Here is a 26,493-nt window from a genome sequence, read left to right on the forward strand (position 1 = left end):
CCACCCCTTTAAAAGCCAAATCTTTCCAGTACCGCTTGCTTCTTTCCTTTGGCTGATCTTACTTCTTCTGTGGGCCTGAATTCCAATCATGTGCTCATACTGCATGTCTCTGATAAAGTTTACTTAAGTAAATACATCAATTTCAAAAAAAAAAAATTTGAAAAGGTGACCTGAGGGCAAGAAAACCATCTGCTGAAATCCTTGATAGCAACAGGAAAGGCCCTCACGTTAGTTCCAGTTGGAGAAAGCAGGCTGCAAAACCAGAAAATTGTTAGCTTTTTCCTCTGCACATGAAACTGAAAGAAAAATCAGGATTAAAAAAAAAAAAAAAAAAAAGAAGAAGAAGAAGAAAAAAGAAAAAAAAAACAACAGCTTATTCCGGGTTTACTGCAGCTTATTACTGAGCATTTGCAATAAATCATCGTCCAGCTTGGCTGATCAGCTCAGCTCTCCTCTAGCTGCGTGAAGTCAGAGGGGAAGACACAGCATTCCTGGGATTTGTCATGAGGAGGTTTGTCACATCTTCCTGAGGCTTGCGTAAGGAGCAATGAGACAAGCTGCAGAAGGCCAAGTGTTAAGCAGAAATTATTTCACTTCCTCCATGCTTTTGCAGCATGAAGTATTTCTGGCCATAAATCAGCCCTGATTAGTTTATTATGGATGTTTAGGTTAAATGTCTCAATTGCTCTTTTGTTCTTTGGGAATCCAATCTTATTTTTATAGATATTTATTAGTACAGCTTCTAGACGACTGATTTCATTTCCCATCTCTTTCCCATATTTTTGGCTGCGCTGTGGGAAGGACTATGTCATAAAGCTAAAATACCCGCAGACATTAGCAGCGGGACGTGGGCTTGCCTCCCTACCTGCCACGCTGACACCAAGCAAGGCTGCGTGGAGAGGACATGAGCCCATGCAGAAGCTGACTCCCAGCTCTTCCTCTCCCACAGACCTGCCACAGCCTTTGGGAGAAATGTGGCTAGCAAGGCATGGCCACTGAATGAGAGCTGCTCTAAGCGAGCCGGTCGTGCTGAGAAAATTGTGTGAGGAAACACGTGCCTCTCATTCATACGTAGGAAAGGTTCGCACCGTCATACAGTTTAGCTTCTGCTCTTCCCTTCTTTAAAACCACTCTGCCACAGCCTCCTGAGGAACTGACATGAGGGGTGGCCTGATGTGAGCAGGGGGCTCTCCTCCCAGATCGCCGAGCCTTCTTCACTCCCACATGAATTTCTCGGTGGGCTGCTGCGGGGACGTGGCTCACTCACCCTGTTACTTACCTCGTGCATCAGCTGCGCCGAGTAATTCACCAGCAGTTGTCGAGAGGCCATTGCAGGGGAAGTACTGATGTGGCAGATGTTACTTTGGTTTAGAACCTCGGTTGTTCAATAACTACTACACAGGTTAGGTGTCGGAGCGCTCAGCTCCAGATACCCACTCTGGCGGATGGGTCGTGCTGCTGCGCTGCTGCGTCCACACCTAATATAACACTTGTACTTGGCTCCCAACACTGCCGTTGAAAAGAGGGTGGAGTGAACTTGACTTCAACATGTCTGGTAGAAAGTTCCCTGCAGACAATGTCTAATGAGGTTTTGATTTTCCAAAATAAACTTACAGTAGCTCGCACGAATGCAGAGCCTCTCCTGCTCTATTGCTCCCCCCCGACAGAGGAACTCCCACCACCTGTGTGCCAGCACAGGTTTTCTGGATGTGGCTGCAAGACAGAGGCTTGGAGGGGTGGAGCAAGTGGTGCTTAGATCAGGGTGCGCTCTGGGGTTGCCAGCAGCCTTTCCAGCAGCTTACCGGAAAGGATAAAGATTAACTTCTTCCCTCTGTATGAAGGAAAATTAACCACATGCTCGCTGTGTGGAAATGGTAACAGAGAGTGTTGATAGTGCTTCCTCTCCAAATACAGTGAGAAGTCAAAAGTAGAAAAAAAAAATCACTTGGATGATGTGGGAAACTAATAAGATGGTCGGCTTACCCTGCTCTCTGAATTACCCAGACCATCAAGAACCCCAAACAAATTAATCCGTATCACAGCAGATGGGTTTGTGCTTGATCTTATTATTTCATATTTTGGTACTATATATTTGATATCTATGTAATATACATATTCATTTGCTTCTTTATTATTATTATTATTATTGTTGCTGTTGTTGTTGTTCTTCTTCTTCTTCTTGTTTTGTTGTTGTTGTTGTTGTTGTTATTATTATTAAATAATATTATTATTATTTGTGTGTGCGTGTGTGTGTGTGTGTGTGTGTGATGTAGAAGCTCTTCCAGTGTCTTCATAAATAAAAAATTAAAAGGCATCTTCCTCTTTGAGGTCACGTTTCTTGATATCTGCCCTATTCATAAGGAGGAAATATCAGGGAACACAGCGGGAGAACGTCTTTCCTTGAGTGCTGCATGGTGGTCCTGGTATCAGCTATGCTCAGGTGAATCAGTGGGGAAAATGTTCAGACTGCCTGCAGATACAACACTGCACAGTGACTTCTCCTGCCCACCAACTTGAAAGGCTCTAATAACTCCAGATGTCAGGTGTCCTGAAGCACTTCTTTGCCCTTCAAGAGTAAAAAATCCACAGTAATGGTAGCTACCAACCCACTGGTGGTCATCCACTTAGCTCCAAGCAGCTGCAAGCTTCAATGTGTGCCATTCCTGTTCCCCTGATTCTCATGGAGAAAGTGAGGGTTACCACCTGGGAGCTAGCCATCCTATCCTAAGATAGGCAAGCTGAAGATACCCACCTTCTTCTTGGTGCTGAAGGAGCCTCTGGGTGACTGTCTTAGGCTGAGCATCTCACCCACACATTTTAATACAGCCCAGAGAGGTTTCTCCTCGCTTACATCCTCTCCATGTAGCAGCTAGCCCCCATTTGGTTAGTCTGCTCAGCTGCGCTTGGTGCACCCTTGGAGGCACCATTCTTTCTTCCTAAACCCTACCCAAGGCTCACCTCTCAGAAAAAAGCCTGTAGGCCAATCTCCCATTCTGACCACAGGTTTGGCAAAAGAGGGGCGAGGTGACCATGCATGAGGCAGGACTTCCAAGTGATATTTAATTAAACAGGGGAAAAACAAACCAAACCAAAACAACAACAAAAAAACCCTGACCTTTAAATTTTCCTTTCAGATATTCCTCTGTCAGGCTTTCTCTCAAAAATAAAGCTCCTCCAGAAACAGAAAATGATAATAGCAGTTTTCAGCTTAGAAAAGAGAATGGTTCTATGTATTTGTTTCCTAGTTGTCCTATGAAGACTAGTCCAGCTAGGACCCACTGGTTTAAGTCTCAGTAGAGACATAAAGCTAAGACTTCATGGAAAACCTTTACAGCACTTGGGGTATCTATAAGCACTTCTACCGAAGACAGGGAGACACTTGCAGTAGGATGGACGGGAGCATTTATCAGCACTGCTGTCTGGTGACTGCAGAAAACTTCACAAAATCCCAGCAGACAGAGTGATTTACATTCAGAGCTACTGCTGACATTAAAGCTTTTTGGAAGATGCAGACTAGATTTATTTTCTTTATTAAATAATGACAGACTGGGCAAGGTGTGAGAAACTTGCCTAGGTTGACCCTTCCCTGAGCGTTGGACTAGATGTTCTCCAGAGGCCCCTTACAACCTCAGCTGTCCTGTGGCTCTGTGATGTTGAGGTACAATGGTAATTGTTCTTCAGATAAATATTTCTGACAAAAAGACAAATACAGACACACACACAAACAAAAACAAACAAACAAACAAAAAAAGCAACCAACCAGCCAAACAAAAAGCCTACAGAACTATTCTGCTTTCCCGAGAAATACCCTGACAATAGTGTGTTAATCCTTCTTCTCCTGGGCATTAAAAAACAACTCACATCAGATAATGTTAAGGCTGCTGTAGCAGCTTGACAAGAGATGAGAATTCTCTCACAGAAGGCAATTTCCGGTTATTGTGAACCCCTCTGACCGTTGGCATTAGCAGGTAATGTAAGATCTGACAATGTCAGGTGTCTGCTGCAATCCTGTTCCCCAGAGAGAATGAATTAGAGAGGGCCAAGTATCTCTGCTCGTCTCCCATCCCCCCTTCCTGTCACACTCAGGCCAAAAGTGCTCTCAATTTCTCTTTCTTTCTTGCCATCTCTCACATGTTCTCTCTGTCTTTCTTAGGCTGTACTCCCACAGATTATCCCAGCCATGTCCTTGTTTTTGCACTACCTTTTTTTCCTTGCACTTTTTGTCATCTCTGTATGGGCACACAAATTGCCACAATGCAATACCTATCAGAAACTACTAATCCTGCATGCCTTATTCATGAAATGTGTTTAAAGGTTTAAAGGCTGCTATTACTTCAAAAAACCAAGCAGCTATTTGTCATAAGGCCTCCCAGATTCATCTCATCAACAGATTTCATTGGGGTGCCTGTTTTTTTGTGCCAATGCCATTAAAGAAATATTGAATGAGATTGGGATCAAGACTCATCCCTGGGATTCTCTGCAAGTAATCCTCTTTCAGCTGGGTGTTTTCCCTTGTAGTAGTTATCAGTTTTAAAAACATACAGAGTTTCATTTTCCTAACACTACCAGATTAATACTGATAGATTTTATGAATTAGATTGATTTTGTGGTGTATTTATGATAGTAGCAAAATAAATTAATGGTCGCAGAGAAAGATGAAAATTCACATATTGTCCGACACTATATGAGAAAGAAATGAGACAGGGAATGGCAGATTACCAAAAGGAAATTTAGGATCGATGAAAGGATTGAGGAAATTTAAGATTTGATGAGAGCTCAGACTCTGTATGGAAGTACAGAAGTACAGGACTATGGGAAGAGAATTGGAAATTCAGCTAGAGCTGAAAAATAGCAGAAAAGTGGAAATAACCCCTGATGAGAGGTTTGATGTGTTGCTGAAGACAAGCAGGAATAGAAGAGGGTTTCCGGAAGACGAGAAGGTTCTGCTTGCTGCTTCTCCTTCAGCAAGATAACTAGTTCCTGGAAGATTTTTAGATTTGCTCAGAACATAATACCTTTAGTCTCTAAGCAGCCTGGACATACTTTTATTGACTTGTTTTCCTACCATTCTTGCTTCACTGTTTCCACATTTTATTTTTTCCACGAAGAAAAAGAAAAGCCAGAAAACAGAAAAAAAAAAAATATATATGCTTTTCCTTAAATATTTAGCAGCATCTGAATTCCCATGTGTAATGGCTTCTCCTATCCGCCACCTTGGGTATCTCCAAGGTGCTAGAGCAAACTGCAGAGGATGTCTAAGTCAGCTAGACTGTGCTAAACATTTCCAAGGAGTCACATTTATAAACACAATTGTTTATATCCTTACAGGCAAAATGCAAGGAAGAACAACACATTTTATATATACATATATACATATGAGTGACTCCTTTGGGGAATAATACTGAAAAGGTAACTAAAATACTGATATGAATTGCCAAAACATTATCTCAAAATCAGAATAATATTTCAACCCAAAGGCAATACTTTATACAGCACTTCCTCAAGAAAACAGTGTTTTTTTTGTTTGTTTGTTTTTTGGTGCGGGGTATAACACTGTCTCTTCTATTTAAAAAAAAAAAAAAAAAAAGTTGTTAATCATTTTGAACTAACTACTGAATAAACCCAGACCTCAAATGACAAATTGTTATGCATAAAAACACCCACTCTAAGAAGTTACACTGAAAATATAAAACTCTAGACGAGTCTAAACCTTTAATGAAAGATGGCATGGTTTTCCTCCTGGAAAGCAAATGTATGTTTTATCTTCCCCTAAAGTATAGTTTAAACTGAAGAACAAATTTACCTGGGAAATCATTTGCAGAGCAATATCAAAGAGAAGTACTAATTAAGGACAGCCTTTGAAACTGGATCTGCATTTCTTGACATTGGTTAATTTCCTGTCTTGAAAAACCATTTGTGGGGAGGTTTCTCTAGTTTGTCTTCCATCATTACTAAAATATTTTGGACAGGGGAGAAGCAATTGACTGATATCTCATGTCAAGTTATTTCATGCGATGGTTTTATACACTTGCCCAGAAAACATGCTCTTCCAAAAGGTGAGTTAGAAAACCATGCTCACAAAGCGAGTCTCAGTTGAGTAACCCTGCTAAGTGGAAGGAAGAGTAAGGCTTAAGACCAGAAATGTTCAATGTTTTTATTAATGGTCTGGGATATCAGCAATGGGAAACTTACAATGTTTCCCATAATACTGCACTGAGAAAGAACAAGCATACAAAATCATCTTGACAAATGAGGGAACTCAGCTCCAGAAATTGGATGCAAGTTCATAAGGTGAAATGCCAGTTACTAAACTCATTGAGGAAGTGTCAGCTGCACAAATGCAGAAATGAAAAATGAGTGACTACCTAGTAATTCTGCATGTGAGAGCCTAAGGATAATGGTGGATCACAACAAGAACATAATCTGGTACATGCTATGTTATTGCAAAGAAGGTAAATGTTGCATTCAATTTATGTGTAGGTGTACTTGACTCTCACGGGAACCCTTCTGCTCTGTCAGCTTTGGAAAAATCCTACAGCAAGAACTCCATGGGCACAGAGGGATAGCAAAGGTCCCAGCTTTTCTCTGAGACTTCACCAAGAAGCACAGAGTACTGTATTACTTCCATAGGTTTTTTAAAAATATCTTATGAGGTGTTATTACTGAGTTCCCTTCCCAAAGATCGCAGGTTAGTTTGAAATGGATTTTATTTGGCATGGCCAAAGGAGGCCACTGGGTCCGTTTCAGTGCATCAGGATGAATGAGTTTGCAGATGAAGTGGATGTCTCCCCTACTTGTGGACGAATATGCATTGTAGGTAAGTTTCACTCATTTTGTGTAGGTTTCACAAGACTTCCTCTGCTCTGACATGAGCTCCTTTTGGAATTATTAATGAGATGCTCCTTCGTCTTCAAAGTCAACTGGAAATTGGAACCTCATTGGCAGAAAAGCTATAGCTTCTCACACAAACTCTTTGGAAGGGACATTTCCCTAACACATTCTCACACAGTTGTGGAGATAGACATGTTGTAAGTGTTTTTCGAGGGAGAGGAGGTGTTCCCGTGTATACAAACAGCCCCAGCTGACTCCGACTTGACGGAAACTGGCTCCGTATCATAGCTGCTCTAACTAGACAACACATCTGCGCTCAGTCCAAGGTACAACCCCCATCACGTCATTTCCTACTAAGTTCCTGGTCTGATTCTATAAACTCCAAAATAAATAAATAAATAAATAAATAAATAAATAAATAGATAGATAGATAAATAAATAAATATTCTGACAGAATTATTACGTCTGCCAACTGAGTGTAACATTTGCTATTTATATAATAGCATTTTATTATTAGAAACCAAGTTTCTTGAAAGCAGACTTTTGCAGGATGTTCAGGTCCATTTACCTTCATTTTCTGCTCTTCTATTTCAGGTAAAGTCATGGAACATTTTCACATTAAAATTGAAACTATATACAAGCTTTTGCTGAAAGCATTGTCAGATCAGCACTGGAAGATTTTAAATCAGGCAATGTCTATGAATGGGTGTATGAATAGGTCTTTTGTGGTCTTGTCATTTCTCAGGCGCAAAGCCTATAGAGCAAGCAAAATATTTTGTCCATTCATGTTTTTACTATGTGATTTATAACACTGTCCCAAAGCCCTTTGTGAATTTAAAATGCTGTGACCGTGTTTTTTAGAAAGGACTGCTTAATTTTAATATTCCCAGATCCTCACTGAGATTCTTAAATGAGGCCCTGATCCTGCAAATACTGACACCGGTGCTTTTTATTAAATATAGGACTGAATTTTGGCAGGATGAGGGCCTAAATAAACTGGCTTTTTAAAAATACATGGTAATTTTCAAGGTCCATTACAAGCCATTGAGCACAGAAGCAGTACTATGTTGCATAGTGCTGCTGACTTCAGTGGGATTATTCACGTTTAAAACTCTTGTTTCTCAGGCAGAAGAATGGGTCCCCTCTGCCTTAAATGAGAATTGATTCAGGCTCTTAAAACTGCAAAGCAGAAGTCTGACACACATGCTTAGTTCTATGCACTGGATTTTGACCTCTGAAGGTAAATACACGTTGCTAACTTTTTATCTGATGAAGCCTTAAACCTAAATGAATGTACCAGCTTCAGGCAGGAAGAGGTCAAGCATTAAGGCATTTTTCTAACTAGTCCCTTTACTCATAGCAGGTCTAAGCAAATAAAACCAAAAAGATGCCCTTTTAGAAAGCATTTTATTATCTTAGAAATCATCTTAAGAAAAACAATGAAATATCAAAATGTCTCTTTTACAGTCTGTGGGTTTCTACAGGTCTATGGCATACTACAGAAGGTCAAAATAGATTCAATATTAAACACTTTACTCCCCAAAGCAGGTATGCACCATATAATGCATAATACTACAAAGAATCTTTAAAAAGCAAAAAGTCATTTATTTGCACACTTGATTTTTTAAAGATATACCTCAGTCAAAGCTGAGGAATCAGACCACATCTAAGCTGAGCTGCTCGAGAAAGGGGCAGAATATCGCATAAGTACAATGACAGCCTTAAGTATTCCTTATGTCTGATTTATTCTCTGGGGATATCTGAAAACCAGTTGATCCTGGATACAACTAACAGCCAAAGACTGTTAGGATGTAAAACGTTGTGATGGGGCTCTCTTTCCCCATATGCATGTGGTAATAGCTCTACACAGAGGCTGAACTGATTTCAAGGCTGTCACAAATCAAGACTCAGCAGGCCAAGGGTCTACAACCGCGCAGTGAAGAATGGGGACAAGGCCAGTGAAAGAGAATTAAAGCAATATGTCATTAAATACCATACAGATTTTGGCTCAGTGTCTATACCAAAGCCTTTTAGTTTTATAACTAAATTTGATGTGGAGCACCAGTCTCTGAGTTTCTCAGACAACACATGGCTAGATGTCATCAAAGAGGTCCTCCGGCTCACAAGTGTTTTCCAGTGTTTCGAGAGACATCACATCCGGAGACTGCTTGCCTGATGTCTTCTGTGAAGCAGGGTCAGGCCTGGAAATATTAAGCAAAGACATAGGTTTGAAATAAATTTAGATACGGATATAAAAAAATCCAACATACACAAGACCAAGGTGCCTGTTTAACAGTGTATTTTGAGTTTTTGTTAAGGTTACATGTAAGAGAAAAGAGCTTTTTGAAAGACCTAATTTTGTGCTGAGATGTCAATGGCAAAACAAACAGATGAAATTCAGCTTATAAATATCAAGCCTTTAGCTATTTTGTTACAATTTTTAGGAGAATGACCATTTCACCCACAGATTCCACATGGAGAGCTAGGGAGAGCAGAACAAACACAGAAAACAAGGAGAGGACCTGCCCTTCTGCTGCTATACAGGATGATGCTCTGTGAATTATTCTTTATTTTTACCCTGGTGCTAAGCGTGTGTGTGCTGTCCATCACTTTGGCACACTGAGTTTTCTCAAAAGGTCCATGCCCCGAGGGTGCAAGCCTGTTCCCACGCTGCACAGCAGAAGAAAACACAGGTAAATGCAGAAAATCCTTCCATAACACATGCTCTCCACCCCTGGAATCCAGGTATTGAGGGACTTCCAAATCCCTGTCCTCCACCTATATATATATTATGTTTACATGTGCTCTAACTGTGTGCAAAAAAAGCAGTCATCATTCACTGCTACTTATATGCCAAGGTGCAGGTTTCTCCTTAGGTAAGTGGACAGCACAGAGTCCTACCTGAAAACTCTGCTTGAATTAGACATCCTTTATTATATTGGATAACACACTGCTCTGCAGCAATCGGCCCTATTTAGCCCTCCTTTGACTGCCCTCGTCAAGACAGATGATTTAAATGTTTGTTGGCTGTATGAGCTCCTGGCATTTGCTGAGTTCATGTTTGCTGCTTCTCCTCTCTCTCTGAGACAGCATTCTGACAAACGCAGAAGACAAGGTATCCTGCACTTACAAACATGATGACATTTGTGACAGCTTCCAATCCCTATGGGAATTAATACATATAGACTGGATCCTCCCCCAAATCTCTGAATCCTACACAGATTTGTTTTTGTGAGCTTGAGGAGGAAAATCACTGATCACAGATAGTGGAGCTCTCAGTGAAGTGATATTCCAGGATGGTATCACTAGATGCTTTGAAAACAAGAACTAATCTCTTAGTCTTGATTCAGTAGACTGTAGAGAATCAGCATAGGAAGCAGGGAGTGGACTCGTGCTTGCACTGTAGGGTTTGGGGTTGGCTGGAATTTCATGAGGGTCGATGGCTTCATGCCCCTGCATATTCCACTGGTGTAATCGTGACAGAAGGTAAAAAATCTGTGTATTACTAAAACCAACACACCATTCACCAGAATGGGAAGAACTAGACAGAAATGATGGAAAGTTACTCTGAAACACTGCCATACACGGGCTTTGTGTAATGAGGCATTCAAAAGCCATCTTAATTTCCAGACTAATTCAAACCTTCAACCGCTGCACAGCTGCCAATATATTTAGCCAAAATCAGTGTTTTTGATTGCTGTTTTGAAGTTTGGTTTCACACAGATTCGGAACCAAGCTTTAGAAAACTCCCATTCTAACTGGAAAACTCCAGGAAGCAACAGTTTTAAAAAACACTGCAATCTTCAAAATGTGATAATCTTCCCAAAAACCCAGCCACTACCTGATTCATGGCTTCTTATCCTTCAAGTCTGTGAATCTACCGGAGGTTGAGAGCTCTCACTACAATGTTTCCTGGAGAATGATTTCCAGTTAGAGGTGGAGCCCTCTGTGCTCCTTGGGAACCAGCAAAATCCCATTAAATGCTGAGTTTGGGATGCCTTCCCTTCGTATGAAGTCTCCGGTATTCAGAAGGGTTTCCTTACCACCCTATCCATCGTTCCAGTTCTGCAAACTGCTTTAATTTCAACATACTATTATTTTCAGATTACGATCATTACTTTCCCTGGAAGTCTAACTAGGTTCCTCTGTGAACTGCAAAATGTTCTCCTCAGGTCTGAATTAATCATGTCAAAGAATATGTTTTGTTTTGTTTGTTTTGTTTTGTTTTGTTTGTTCTGTTGGCATGCAGTGACATCTAGACAGATGACAATTCTCATCAAAAGCCACTTGGACCAACTGCAAATCAAACGTGCCAGAATCAGACCCTTAGCCAGTAACCTCTGGTCAGCAGGATCAGATCACTCCACACCATTCTGATTGTTAGTGATCAACTCATTCATACCCTTTTTTTAGGTATAAGCAACATATATCATGTTCAAGTTCACTTATTGAAGGTGCATAACCTTTCTTGATCAGTCTAAAGCATTATGTCTCCAGTGAGAACACAGGTGAACCACACAGTGTGGAGCAGCACACATATCATTTTAATTAATTTTGAGTGGTCTCACCAGCAGATAAATTAGGCTGTGAAAGACCTCTGTATCACCACAGGTTACTTCAGGTACTGGAAGTCTCCTTCAGAGTAGCTTGGGAATTTTACACTGTCCATTAAGGTAATGGACATTAAGGTAATATTACACATGCCATTAAAGTAATATTGAGTCTGAGATTTGCTGACTTTGAGGGTTCACCTATTGCAGCATTTTCTGATCTTGAAAAGTGCGCCTGACATTGTTTAAGAATGGCAGTATCAGTAACAATTTTATCCTCATTAGGAAAACTAACTGTTTTCAACATTACACATGAGATCACATCCATAAGCCAAATCACTGGTGAGTTTTAACATTACACAGCTAGAACTATTAAGCTTCTGTGTTCTTGTAACAACATGGTACTCCCATTTACTCTCCAGAAGTTGTTATACCATGCCTGTGAATAAACCCAACTACACTTGCAAAGTGGAATCATTAGACTCTTTACATGAAGTTCATAAGCAACTTGATTTTGGCTTTAAGACTGTATGAATCATATTTGCATGGCAACTATTCAAGACATGCCAACAGCTTGCTTTTTGCTGTGAATTTTTGAATCTTGGATTCTCACTGAAGCTGTATTACCATATCCTGATGCATAACTGAGGTAATTTCTTTAAATTGCAGTAAGTTGTATAGTCCTCTCTTGCCAAAAAGCCTGCAAGTAAGGGCATTCTTCTTGAAAGTTTATTCTTCTGTTGGATCATTTTTTGAAGTCTTGCCTTTTGGTAAACTTAAACTCCATTAACACATCTGGAGAACTGCTGACTCTAAGAGATCATTTCATATTTCCTGACATTTAGTTCAAGCCCTTCATAAATTGAGACAGAAGACCAGATCCACAGCTGGTGTGAATCACTGGAGCACTAATAATGTCAGTGGAGCTCTGCTGACTTACACCAGCTGAGATTCTGGCCCAAGATTTGGAAGAAAGTGGTTATATTACTTGGTATTTCTTTCCACAGCTGAGTAAGAGCCATAAGAAACAGAAGACATGCAACACGGTACTTCACTAAACAGTACAGTAACTAAAAGCCATGCAGGATGATGGTTTAGCACAGCTTGGGAGAAAAAGCAACATATTTTATTTTGCGGTAGGACGGATGGACCAGTCCCATTTGCTTCATGTGATGAATTGTTCCTGAGTTCACACAGACCCCAGAGGAGATCTGCATGACACTATTCCTGCTGCAAATACATGGCCAGCTCTGCTTGGTAATGTTTTTGCAGGAGTATGAAGCAGAAAATAATCTCTAACGTGACTGCTATAAATGACACGGTTAAAAAGAGCTTCCTAGTGGCAAAAAGCTCAAACAAGTTGTAGCTGCTCTGAAGCAAAATCAGGTCAGAGGCTGCAACATTAGCACCATTGCTCATCTTGAGGCTTTCCTAGCCGAAAGGATGAAAGCTTCTTGCATGGAGCTATGCTTGCACATCCAGCACAGCACATTGTGGTTGCACTTCCACTGAAGGTTTTGTTCTCAAGCAGCTCTCGTGGGATTTGGAAAGAGCAATACTCTGGTAAATTAACATAGCCAGAAAAGTTTCCTAAAAAACTTGAGCAATCTAGGAGGCATGCTCGTGTCATTGGACAACTGTATCATTTTCCCCATTTTTCTTAGTAATTAAAAGAATTACTTCCAATCAAAAGCTGGCATTTTACTAAAAGAGGAGATTTCTCCAAAATGTGTCGCAGGTTTCTTAGGAAAAGGCTGAAAGTATTGATGTGTATCTCTCACCTTAGTTTGGTTTAATGATTCATTCCTGTCATTAATCTGAAAAAGGCTTAAAAACATGAGTAGCTATGAACAGAGGATATAATCTGATACATATTTTCTTCAGTATCATAAAAATAGGTGGCAGCAGCAGTTCATAAACAGAAAATCGGTAGTCATGACAGCACTAACAGTGAAGCAAAGGTGAGGCACCTCAACCGCTAATGAACAGCTGCATTGTGACTGACAGGACAAAAGCTCAGAACAACAGTTGTGCTCTAGAGACGGCATGTTTCGTCCATCCCAAGAGACAAACTTGGATTCTTTGATTTATCATCAATCTGCTGTCTGGGCTGTTACATCCCTGTCTCCACAGAAAGTCCTCAGAAGAAAGGTACTCATCGGCAGTCATTAATAAGTAAGGATTATGAAAGGAGCTTTGAGGAAAGACCTGGGTGAAACCTCACAGACCTTCTGGCTATGCGTAAAACCTTAGTCTTCAATAAGTGATTCCCCATGGTGTGAGCCCTTGGGAGACATCATATTGACTGCCTACGGCTACTGGACAAAAAGAGGAAAGTTCAAACATGAAAAGAAAAAGAAATGGTGTAATGGAGGCAGAGAAAAAGCCTCTTACATTAGCAGATGCATCAAGAAAACTATGTGCAGACATACTTATTTAAAGATGATTTTTAAAAATATAAGTAGATTAAATTGAAACTATATGGGATTAAAAATATGGTCAGAGATTCTCTTTTACAGCAATGCTGATGACTATAACATAAGGTAAATTATAAAGGTATTTTCCTTTTTAATACTATTTAAAATAAATGAAGCTCAAGGATTTGGTTTAGGTTTTGGCAGTGTTATAATTATGCAGCTTCCAGATATGATTTATTCTGGCATCTATTCCTGGATAATATGAAAAGCCAAGTATTTAAAACTGATCTTACAAAATCAGATCAAGAATTGTGAAGAACAATTGTGCTGATTACAACCACCCTTGTGATCAGAAATTACAGTTGATGGACTTTTCTTGAAGTTGTTCATGAAGAAACTGATTATTTTTTTCAGTCACTTTCAGTCATCTGAAGAGACCAGCAGCCCCAGGCATCATCAGAGCCCAAGCTGTGCTTGGTCCCTCTCAGAGAATCTTCCATGTGTGGCTTTTTCATACATTCAGCACATAAAGCAAACAGTCTAGATTCAGTTAAAGTCAGCAGACAAATAATAATAAGAATGTTCAATTACACTGTTAATGAAGAATATTTTCAGTGCGGCAACTACAGATTTAATGTTCAGCCAGGGAATCAATGCTCCTTAATAAGCTTCCACCTCTGGCTGAAAGCCAAAGAGTGACTGCACCTGCGTTCATAACCACTGGGTGTAAGGTAGGTCTGGAATTCTCTCAATGCACAACACTTACAGCATAACTTCAAAAAACAGGACAATTTTTAAATACTACTTTAAGCTCTTGCAAGTTCCCCTCTTTTTTCTGTATGACTAGAAACTAGCAAGAAGAGGATAATTTTGTTTTGCATTTACACCATTTTTTTCTGCAAGTGTCATCCTGGAATCTTTCAAAGGGAGAAAAATGAACTGAGAATCCCTTAAATATCATAGAAATAGGCACTTTTGTTGCAGCAAGAAAAAACTTGCAAACAAATCTGTTATATTATAAAGACAGACATATCACTCTTATTGATCTCCGGCCTAGATCAGCTCTCAAAATTATTTTCATCTTCTATGCTACCTGCTTAGTCCCAAATAAATAAATAAATAAAGGGGGTAAAGGCCTAAAGATCCTGAGAAATCTGTATGCAATGTCTAAAATGGCTGCACAGACATGTCATAAATGAACACTGACAGCACATTTTTAGGGACATGTATCCATTCAGTTGCAAACTTCCAATTAACTTCTGCTGGCAAAGGTGCCGGTCCTTCTTTAAAAAGAACATTCCAGTGTAGGGATATAAATATAGCCTTGGATCTTTCCATCTGATCAAACACACTTGTGGATGCTTACTAACAAAGATCTACTTAAAAATGCAATAATAGATGTCACTTAAAAGGAAAGGCCTAAGCCATGTTTGTTTTAGACAAGTGGCACACATTTCTGTGGCTCATTTCCACTTAAACTCCTTCTTGCTTAAACAAACTAGATCGCATTCAGCTTGAGAAACATACTAGAGCCACGGCCTTCCCTGGCAAAAAATACAAATCTCTTAATCATAACTACAAGAGTACATAGTAGAGGAAAACTTGGTTTGTTTAGGAATTTTGTCAAGGCCTTTCATAAATCCAGTACATTGCAAATTTATTGGCAAATGTTAGAAGCCATTTCTCATAGTCATGAAGCACTATTTATTGCAAATATACATTTATATAACACCAGCACTGGCTAAACAGTGTCATAGCCCTTTTCCAGGCTGTCAGACCTCTGCGGCTGCTTTCCGTCCCTAACCCTTTCTAATCCCCCCAGGGTGATCATAAGCAGCAACCAAAGGACTCAGAAGGCAAATAAAAAGCCCAGAACCAGTTTCTGATATGCGAAATGGGCGTCCCCGTGCCTCTCAGCCTACTGTCCCCATTTCAGACCACTGCTGCTGTTGCAGTGGTGCATGTGTTAGTGGTGCTGCTGTTGCATGGTGGTGGAGCACGGAGGGATGGGTTGGTCCCAGAGCCTGCCTCTCCTCTTGGTGGGACCCCGTCCTACCAGCCAAACATGGGTTGGCTCTTTGCTCTGTTCCTAATAACGCGATGCTACTGGTTTCCACTGGCATGACAACCTGTAAAACCGTGCTGAGTCCAAACACAAAAATAAGCCTTTAATCGGAGGAAACCCTGCAATGCCGAAAACTACACTGCACTTGAGATCTTCCATGTCTTTTCCACTCTCTTCTAGCGCACGAGGCTCTAAGTGGCTGTTTAAATCCTATTGACTTCATCAGCTGCTAAACACTTGCTCAGAGTTAAGCATGTGCTTAGAAATTCTCCTGAACCGTGGTCTCAGCTTGCAACTCCCTAGTGTTCGTTCTTTACTTTGCCACAGGAGAAAACTTAAGAACTTCACAATCTGAGAAAATTAAATAAAGCCGTTCATACAGAAAAATGGATTAGTCTGGCATTCATACAACACACTAGGCTAGATTACTTTCAAATCTTTACAAACTAACCAGCTATAGCTTAAAAAGATCCTATCCTCAGAAGGATTTAGGAGAATACACAGGTGTAATCTTAAAAATTATATTTTAAACACTCCCATAGCTAAATTAAATTTTTTTTCTCAACAATTTGTACACGTCTACCTGTGCATTGGCAGAATTACTGCCCAGATTACCTATTATCTGCAGATCTGCTCAGTACACTTTGAATCATTCATTTTAATCAGCTTACTGAGAAAACCACTTTGGATCCGTACAGTATTCAGATACAACTTATGTATCTGTTTTCTGATGATTAAATGCTCTTAGAAAGAATTGAGACATAGCTGCAGTGAGTTCTTACATCTGGGAGCAGTGAATTGAATGGCTGGGAGCAGGTTCCAACTTACAAGTTAAGGCAGAGCATGTAAAGTATAACAGGCTTCCCCTCAGTAGGTGTCTAATAGGTCTCTATTGAATACAAGATTATTTTCATAATGAAAACTGTGTTTCCCTTTCTGCTGTCTCTGAATTCCCATTCAACCTGTCCTATGTTCCTCCTGCCCTCTTCCAGCCACAGATGTGAATTTATTCACACTTCTCTGAAATAAGTTCAAACCTTTGATATTTAAGATCAAATTCCTGCCTACAGTGACACCTGTGAGAGCTAAAGCATGTTGAAACAGTGGTACCAAAAATAAAAAGAAAAAGAAAAAAACGAAAACAGAGGTACTGCACTCCAGCCCTTTGAAAACATCAGGTAAAAAGTAAAAACAGGCACACTTGGCTGAGACAAAACAGAGCAGGACATGGCAACAGCCAGTGCTTTCTGACTACAACAGCATTTCTTTTCCTTTGCAGTTTCACCAAACCTTACTTGAGATGTCTCCTCACTCAGGCTGGAGAACTGACATTACCTTTGTCCATTTAAAGCCAAGCCTATTCCTTATTTTAGGGTGCATAAATGAAATGAATATGGGCCTAAGAACCTGCCTATGAATCTCTTAACTCTCTGGTAATACTTCTTTTTATTTTGGACATGTTGCTAAGATATTTCATAAACCTTCCTTCTAAAGAGCACATCTATGAATATGTCTATTTATTTGTAAAGAAACCACCTTCCAAATATATTGTCTATTATTATAAAAAGCAGGAATCATCTGCAGTTCATGACACAATTGCTCTAAGATCGAGACAACAAACTTGAGTCTCTTCAAGACATTTTTTCTCCTCCAAAGTCCCAAATGGTCTCCATCCATGCTAGCTCTTGGGGTCTGCCTAGGCAGCAATATCTGCACTAAGTACTTTACCAGAAACACTTAACAATAGAGCAAATAGCCAAGCCATTACTTGTTGGATAAATGCTGCAAAACAGTCTAGACTGTAAGATTTTTAAGAAAAGTTGTACTACCTCCAAAAACAACAAACCCCCAACTAACCAAGAGGACTGGACTGGCCTTGTGTGCTTCTTTCACAAAAATTCTTACCTGAGCTGGATTTTTCTTCTTAATGACCTCCTCCCCTCCCCCATTTTTTATTTTTTATTTTTTTATTTTTGGTAAATGGTCAAATTCACTGAAACGTTCTTTAGCCCTTAAATTTCAAAGACTTCCTCTTCTGGCAGAACAATTTTCAAGCACGTTGTACCAGAATCAAGGGACATTCTCATCTTACTCGTGCAAGTACTTACTTCCCTCGCTGTTGTAGCACAGGAGGTTGGAGCCCTGACTGGTGCTAAATCAGCACACCCCAACAGGTCATTGCTGAAATCTGTCCCCAAAGGTCAGATGGCAGGAGCACAGAATGGTGACTGGTCAAGATCTGCCACTGCTGAAGCAGGCCACCCATCTCTGCTTTGAGAAGGCACCAAGACGACCAGCAGAAGAGATGGATTAACAAGCGCAGCAAGCTGAAAGACAGCAACCAACCCCGTATTTTAAATGGAATTTTTCAATTACTACTTTTCCGTGAATATAGACCCGGTTTCAGAGAGCCCATACTCCACAAGGACCTCTGCCAGATGTTTCTTCTCAGACTCCAGGCTCTCAGAGACACTTAATCAATCAGGAAATTACGAGCAGGGTCTCAGAGGGAGTGTAGGCCATCTGAGGAGGCAGGACTATCGGGCTCATCAGTACTTCCAACCAGATGCACAAATGCAGCCCTGAGAGCACATGGTGCTGGTGTCAGACAGTCGAGCTCCTTCAGACTGCCTGTGCTTGCCACCCTGGCTTGGGGAGATCACCTTACGCTTCGTCCTCTAGGCCTGCTCAGCACCTGCCTGACTTGGCACCGTGCACGGACACCTGCAATTTTTATTTCACACGGGGCCTAACAAAAAACATTCTGCAGTTTTGGTCACTGTGACCTGAACTGCGCTGAAGTCAGTGCCTTCCTGGGATGAGGAAACAGGCCATGTCAGCCAATCTGAAACAGGTAATGAAAAAGAAATTTGTCAGACTGCTAGAACGTAGGAACAGCTGTCCTGGGTCAACCCAATTTAGCCCAGAACCTGGTCTCTAACAGTGGCCAAGAGCAGATGTTCTTTGAAGAACACAAAGTGCTTTTTCAGCTTCCAACCATTTGGAGATCAGAGGTTTCCTGAGTTAGTGTTACTTTCTATGGATTCGGCAACATTCATTGTGTCTCTGTCACAAACTGTCACTATCTCCCCAGAGCACATTTACACTTCCAATTATTCCCAAAATGTTGAAGGAGTTCCACATGTAATACACAGGAATAGGAAAAAACGTGGCAGAGAACACAGAATAGAATAAACATGGGATAGAAATAGGATAAAATTGATCAGATACTAATATATGGTAATTTTCTTGACAAAGTTGTTCCAGTTCGACAGTATAAAACAGGTTTTAACTTTGGTTGTGATACATTAGTGTAAACCTGAAGTAGCTCCACTGATATTTTCTTGCACTGGTCTGGCTCAAACCAGCATTTGAACCACTAACTTCATAAAATTTTGATCTGTAGAGAGCCTTGATAATTCTACCGATGCTGTCCTACTGACAAATTTAGATGGCTTGCCTTTTTGTGAGTTTCAGCACAGTGTTCTAAAGGATTTTTTATCTTATAAATGCATTAAGAAAAAAGGGAGCACCATACAGGTGGGCAACTGGGACTTTATTAGGAGAATGTGGATGTCAATCAGAGTAGAATAATCACGGTGTACATGTGAAACAGATGCTGCCTTGCGTAAAATAACACAGTGTGATATACAGATGAATCACTGAAAATGCAATTACTACTTCATCTTAGGTTATTGGTAACAGGTCTACTTACTTGAAACCCATCTGGTTTTACCCACGCTACAGTACCAGGAAACAGGGAAAAGAATAATGCCCATTTTTCATGTACACCTCCTCACCTGTCTCCATTTTTCTTTCCAGAAAAAAAAAAATCTGAATCAGCAGTATTCAGATTAATAGTCCGAAATCACATGGAAATCACTGTCTTCTGTTAATTAAGATATTAACAATTTTTACATTTTGAATATTGTTTCTGCCAGACTTCAGTATCTTCATAAAAGTGAAAGGGAGAAAGAAAGAGAAGAGTTCCCATCTAAACCATAGCTCATAACTACCTCAGCCCTTGCACAAATTCTCACAATCAGAAAGAACAGTTCAGATAATACAAATGGATGCAAACAATTTAAAAGACCTCGTGAAAGACCTTGTGGTTTAAAAAGCTGTGATTTTTTTTTTTAAAGCACTATTATAAATAAAAATGGCTGCTTGAAAAGCTTCCTAGTAAATCTGGCAGGCGGAGAGCATTTCTGGTATCACTAGGAAAAGACAAAAAAGAATTTTTCAGAATTCAGTCTGAAGCTTGAATTTTCAGTTCAAGCAGTTTAGCTCTCCTTTTAATATAATCGCTTCTTTCAGAGCAGGATTAGATTAAGTGATTGGCATTTTTTAAAGACTGCGCATGGAATTACCAAAGCTCTGCAGCTCTGAGGACTCCTCATTGCAGGGGTGATGATTTCCCTCTTTTAGTTGTTCCAGCAACAGTGGAGGGTGTGCTGCAGCTCCCTCTGTGATATCGCTGGCACAGGGCCCTCCTAATCCCCAGCGATTCTTCACAAGAGTTTTATTACCAACAATATGCAGCATAACAATTGACTGTATTGCATATACTCTTGCTTGCTAAAGATTATAGGTCTGGTCATAAAAGATGTGGTCATTAGGTACTAACTATCTAAAGCTGACTCAAATCCATGGAAGTTTCCCCTTTGGCTTTATTTTGCTTTGTGTATGTTCTTTGTACACAACACACCTACATAAGCCTCCCAAAACATAGCAGGGGAATGGTGGATTTTTTTATAACCTGCATCCAGAATTCACTTTTTTTTTTTTTTCCCCAGATATCTCTGGACTCACCAGTAAGATAGCAATCCAAAGTATATGGCCCTCTTATTGCTGTGTATCTTTCAAAACTAGTGATGAAACAAAACCAGCCAACCAAACAAGAGAGTCCTTGTTGCATGTGCCATTTGGTTTTTGACACAAACCTCAAGCACACCCTACTCACTGGTTAGGTTAAATGGTGCTTTTTGTGTGTTCACTTTGTACGTAACCGCTTCTGTTTTGTTCTGTCAGGTATGTAGCATTCATGAAAATGTCTGTCAGAATTTTAAGCATACAATAGAATCAATAGAGGAATTAACAGATGATGACAAATTGATTTCATTCACATTTTTAAACTATGAGAACATTTTAAAGAAACATCAAGGAAATATTAAAATCATTGATACTGATCCTTGCAAAAATTGTGATACAAGATAGGTATTTGGTACAAACCAGCAAACTGGGAAGCCTGTTTAATAACCAACACGAACTTGTAAAAGAATTTATCAACCAGCTTTCCATCAGACGCTCTGTGAAGAAGAATCCATTCTACCTTTTCATATTCGGTATTGGTAATTGTAATAAGATATTCAGACAACAGTAATAAAAGCTCATTCTAAATCTGGTGGGAACTGATGAAAGCAATTATGGTGAGGGCTTGGTACTGTCAAACTGTCAAGTTTCAAGCTTAATGTAATTCTTTAGAGTTTACGTCTTTTCTACTCACAAAGAAAAGGACTGCAAGCCATTTTCTGTTCAGAATGCAATGAGACCAAGGAAACAGGCCATTTAGCTGCAGAATGCTAAAACAGTATATAACACACCAATAAAATTATGTCATGTCACAGAAATTCTTCAGGAAGGGACCCATCTTGAACTTTTGGATATTACTAGTGAAAAAATATGACAACAGCCTTGAGGCCCTTGGCAGGGAGTGCTAGAAATTTCAGAGGTCTGTGAAAAGTGTTCATTTAAATTTTATCAATTGTTTCTGTTTTTCTAGGCTGGAGAAATGCTCCATTGTGGAGGAAACAATGAAATAATAAAAAATAATGAGGAGTCATTAGGTTTAGTCTGAATAATGCCATTTATCAGCAGAGCATATTCTGCCTAAAGACCTTCCTACACTAGTCTGCAACACTAGGGTTTACTTGAAGTGAAGTGCTCTTCACGTACACACTTCCAAGCTGCACAAGCTTTGTGATTACTAAAAACATCAGAAAAGGGTGCAGTCTGCATCCTATTTGTATGAACAACTCAAGTATGACAGGGGCTGTAGCACTGACAATACGACTCATGACATGTGCTCCATCTAATGCTCCACCGTGCTGAGAGACCCTTCATGAACAGCCAAGAGCCACTGGGTCTGAACATCAGCTCAGTCTTTAGCCCCTCAGCTGAAGCTCCCTGTGACAGTGAAAATCATCACTAACGATGACTGGATGCACCAGGAGGCAGATGATTATTACTCTACCTGTTTGCCTCAAATATTCCATAAAACAGCAACCACCAGTCAGTGGAAAACCTGAATTGGAGCTGAACCGCTTGCAGAGCAGTCAGTGAGCAGACAGCAACAATAATGATCCATGAAGTCAACAGCACTGGAAAAAATATTACACTTTGACTTGTGTTTTAATTTTATGCTAAGGGAGTAAGGTTTTCTTTCTTATTGTGGGGCCAGGCATGCTAAACTTTGTAAAAGGAAGAGTATAGCATGGGCAAACAAAAAGGACCTAGATAATGTGATGTAGATCTGGTGGAGATATGTGAACGTAGCAGGCATGACAGCAGAAGGAAATCCCAGTTCCAGCTCTATGAGTGTTAAAGTGCTGTACTATTTATGTTGCATCTGCTTGCCTCTGGCAAAGAGGAGGTGTGCCAAACTATAAATAAATCAGCATGCTATATGAAGAACAACTGAGACTGATGGAGCTAGCATTAATGACTTTGGCTAGTGAAGACTGCTGCATTTTTCCTTTAAAACTTTACTCTGTTAGGCAAAACTACAACAACAAAGCAATGTGTTAATTTACGGCCGTGGAGACAGTTTAGGGAATAAATTAAAACGTAGACGCCCCCCAGACACAAGGGGCAGAATGCAGTAAATGTAACCCAACTGATGGGCATAATATCATTTGCTGCTCTAAGATGCCTAGACCTACAGAAATGGTTCCAGACTTAAAATACTTCTGTTCTTTCTTTTACAGCAGCTTAATTAATGCACAGGCACATTTATCTGATTCCCTCTTCATAACAGGAAGTGAACTAACAGACAGAAGAAAGAGTTGGTAGACAGGATACAAAGAATAAAACTCTTATTTGATCACTACAGCTGCTGCAAAACCAAGGCAGAGAGAAATATTCATGTTTCCAGATAGAATTTTTATTTTAAGATGCTATTTTGCTTGTTGTAAGCATCCTAGATCAGTTGCCAAAATGAGAAGATTCAGAAGGCTTGGATTTGGACTGGAGGTATGTCAAAACTACACGGATCTTAGGTCCCTAAAAACACAGCAGAAAATCATGACAGAAAATACCTCTTGTGAGACTTCTGTGTTATTGCTTTTAGAAATGTGAAGGGGAGAAAAAAAGCCACCTCCTTTTTACAGAATGGGATGAAAAATGTAATAACATGAACACTCAGGACAAGACTTTTGAAGTTTGCATCAAAATGAGGGGTGGGGGAAGAGGACGGAAATTGACTACTTTCTTATATTGATTCATTCATCCACAGCGCATCTGTGTGTTTATTAAGTGTCAGCAATCACAAAGTAGACAACAAAGTGTGATAAAACTAGCCATTCCTAAAAATCACTTCCTATAGATTATGCTTAATTCAAAAGTGTGATTTTTTTTTTCTTTTATTGTTGGCTGAAAAGACAAAAACTCTAGTGAAACTGTCTCTGTTGACCTGTCCAGATCAATACAAGGCGAAGAGCTAGAATTAAATCAATAAAGGGAATAACGAAGCCAAAGACAATTCTCTTTAAAGTGAAAAATAAAAAATAAAAAAATCAGGTGATTCAAATTCCCTCAGAGATACTGCCCTGCCTCACTGGAGTTGACTGATCTCAAAAAGGCTTGAAACTGATGAACCATTGTGCTGTTAAAATATCTCAAGAAGAGAAAAAAAAAAACAAAGAGAAAGGAAAATTATCTTGTCCAGTATGGCATCATTGTGGGAATGGCCTGTGGGGCTCCCCACTCTTTCCATCCCATAATCTGGAGAAGGTAATAGAAGCCACAGAGGAACAGAAGCACTCCTTCCACCCTTCCACTCTTCCACCCCACTGGCAGACATTACCTGGAATGCTCTGAGTCACCACAACACTGTGTTTGGCTGCTCCAGGGGTTCTGTTAGCTTTTGCCCCTACTAATACCACACCAATATCACACCTGTCTCTACTTCCATGTTAATGTGGACAAAGAGTGAAAACTGAAGTGTTGCAAACACGGGTGAGGGAAAGAAATGCGTGGGTCTCCTGAGGTCCACTCAGAGCAATGCAAGTTTGGACAAAAACCATGTTTATAGAGAGGCTGGCAGTCTGAAGGTGGCTGCTGGAGAGAGGTGAGCAGACATCATGCTATGTAGTAAAACGAGTTGTTATTGGCACAGGTTTACAATAGCCACATTGCACATGTGTGCCTCAGCCCCAGTGGCTTATACAGCTTGTCCTAAATGAGTGCCAAAAACACCTATTTTCCCACCATGCCTCTCCATGTGTTTCGTTTATTGCTTCCACCCCCATCTACAGCAGTCCAAATGGCAAAACCCAAGCACTGGCTCTGACGGGAACAGGAACACAGTAGCTGGCTGGCATAAGCCCAGTGTGGGTCCAATTCAGGAGAAGCTGGACCTACGCCAGCTACAAAACAGGCAGCTTTTGGGGGCAGGAACGGGTTTTATAGGTTATGTACACCACATTCTAGCACAACCTCCAGTGGATGATGTATTGCTACTCTTTCCAAATGTGAACTCCCTTAACAGAGAATCGAGCCCCAGAATCACTGAAGAGTTTGCTGAGTTAATGCATTAGCGGTGATTCTTTGAGTTATAGGAAATTAAGAGAACCTTCTGAAAACACCAACCAAAAAAAAAAAAAAAAACACAAAACAAACAAAAAACCAACCAACCAACCAACCAAAACCAAACCAAACACGCCAACCAACCAACCAACCAACCAACCAGCCAAGACATACAAACAAACAAAAAAACACCCCACAAAACCCAGCCCTGGGAATGAGCGCATCCAGCAAGGAGTATGACAACTTTAAGCCAAAGATCTGTTGAGATGTCTGTTGAAAATATTACTGGGAAAAATCATACAGACAAGTATCGGTAAGACTGATATTATTACAAAAAAATACAATGGTAAGTAATGCATGCTGTGATAATGCATATTTTGCAAGGCTTAATTTCAAATGTACCATTCAAAGAAAAACAAAACAATCTTAAATGGAAGATTTGGAAAGACTCTTCCAACACATCTTGAAGCCAGTTTGCTAAGAAACTGCCTAGCCACTCTTGCCATCTCTGGGCTCCAGCAGTCACTACATCCTGCAATACCCTACCTCCTGCAAGAACCCCAAGGAAATAGCTGCGATTCACAGCCCCCTGAACTTTTCCCCCACATGAGAGCTGTTCAGGCAGCTCTGTAGCACGAGGAGTGTATTCTAAAGCCTGACCATCTCACAGTCTCTGAAATGGGAGGCTATTGATCAAATTTCATTAGGATACGTTCTTGCTGATGCCTTCTTGGATTAATCTATGGTATATACATCTATTTATATATGTAACCAGTAGGGAGTTTTCTGGCTATGTTTTTCAAGGAAATCCAAGATACGTATTAAATACACGTCCACATTAATTTTAAGAAAAGTTGGGAAATGAGGACTTACGGTTCATAAACCAGTTACTTAATTATACTCACCCACATACATCATTTTTCCTATTTGTGACACATGAAATGGCTCGCATACTTTACTTTCTTCCTGAAATTTGTTGTGCAATGTTCCTGTCGTAAGTGGTACTCTGCTCTTCCTTACAAAAGACTGGTTTAGAGACTAAACCACATACATTGTCAGAAAGGTTCTTGGACCTCCCTCAAATTTAAATCCCTAATGTCTGCTAAGAGATGTTAAAAGAGGCTTACAAAATAGAATGGTATGTGGCACTGTTCAGTATAGATCTTACATCTAGTATTTATGAATATCATAACATACAGCACCTGGGCCAGACATGCTCCTGTTCTGCGGGGGAAAGGCAAAATAAAGCATTTGTCATCTGACCATTTCATGAAGCATGTGCGTCTTGTGCAGCACTCAAGTTGTTACCATACCCAGCAGCAGCCTTTCAACCTCGTGCCTTGCACAACACAGGTGTGTATCTCAGTCTGACAGGTCTGAAGGCCACCTGTAAGAATGTAACAGCAACTACACATTTCTAGTGAAATCTATGTTTACAGGTATCTTCAAAATGCGATGTGCACATAATAATCTCCTTTGCATCTGAGCTTTTAAAAGTGTCCTCCCTGTTGTAGAACAATGCCATTAGTGTTTCCCTTTAAAATATATAGAACCATAGAATCATAGAATATCCCGAGTTGGAAGGGACCCATAAAGATCATCAAGTCCAACTCCTGGCACCGCACAGGTCTACCCAAAATTTTAGACCATGTGACTCAGTGCACAGTCCAATCGCTTCTTAAATTCAGACAGGCTTGGTGCAGTGACTACTTCACTGGGGAGCCTGTTCCAGTGTGTGATCACCCTCTCGGTGAAGAACCTCTTCCTGATGTCCAGCCTAAACTTCCCCTGCCTCAGCTTAACACCATTCCCGCGGGTCCTATCA

General features: G+C 40.3%; 1 protein-coding gene across 1 annotated transcript in view; it reads right to left on the reverse strand.

Moving 5' to 3' along the window:
• Positions 1 to 8,219: 8,219 nt before the first annotated feature.
• Positions 8,220 to 26,493, reverse strand: part of XRCC4 (X-ray repair cross complementing 4) — a 188,981-nt gene continuing 170,707 nt past the window's right edge. The window contains exon 8 of the mRNA XM_048045656.2: positions 8,220 to 9,032. Coding sequence (XP_047901613.1) covers positions 8,924 to 9,032 — 109 coding nt within the window. The 3' untranslated portion in view covers positions 8,220 to 8,923. The remainder of the gene's footprint in view (positions 9,033 to 26,493) is intronic.

Source organism: Anser cygnoides, chromosome Z (assembly GCF_040182565.1).
Source record: "Anser cygnoides isolate HZ-2024a breed goose chromosome Z, Taihu_goose_T2T_genome, whole genome shotgun sequence".
In the NCBI taxonomy this organism is placed as follows: domain Eukaryota; kingdom Metazoa; phylum Chordata; class Aves; order Anseriformes; family Anatidae; genus Anser; species Anser cygnoides.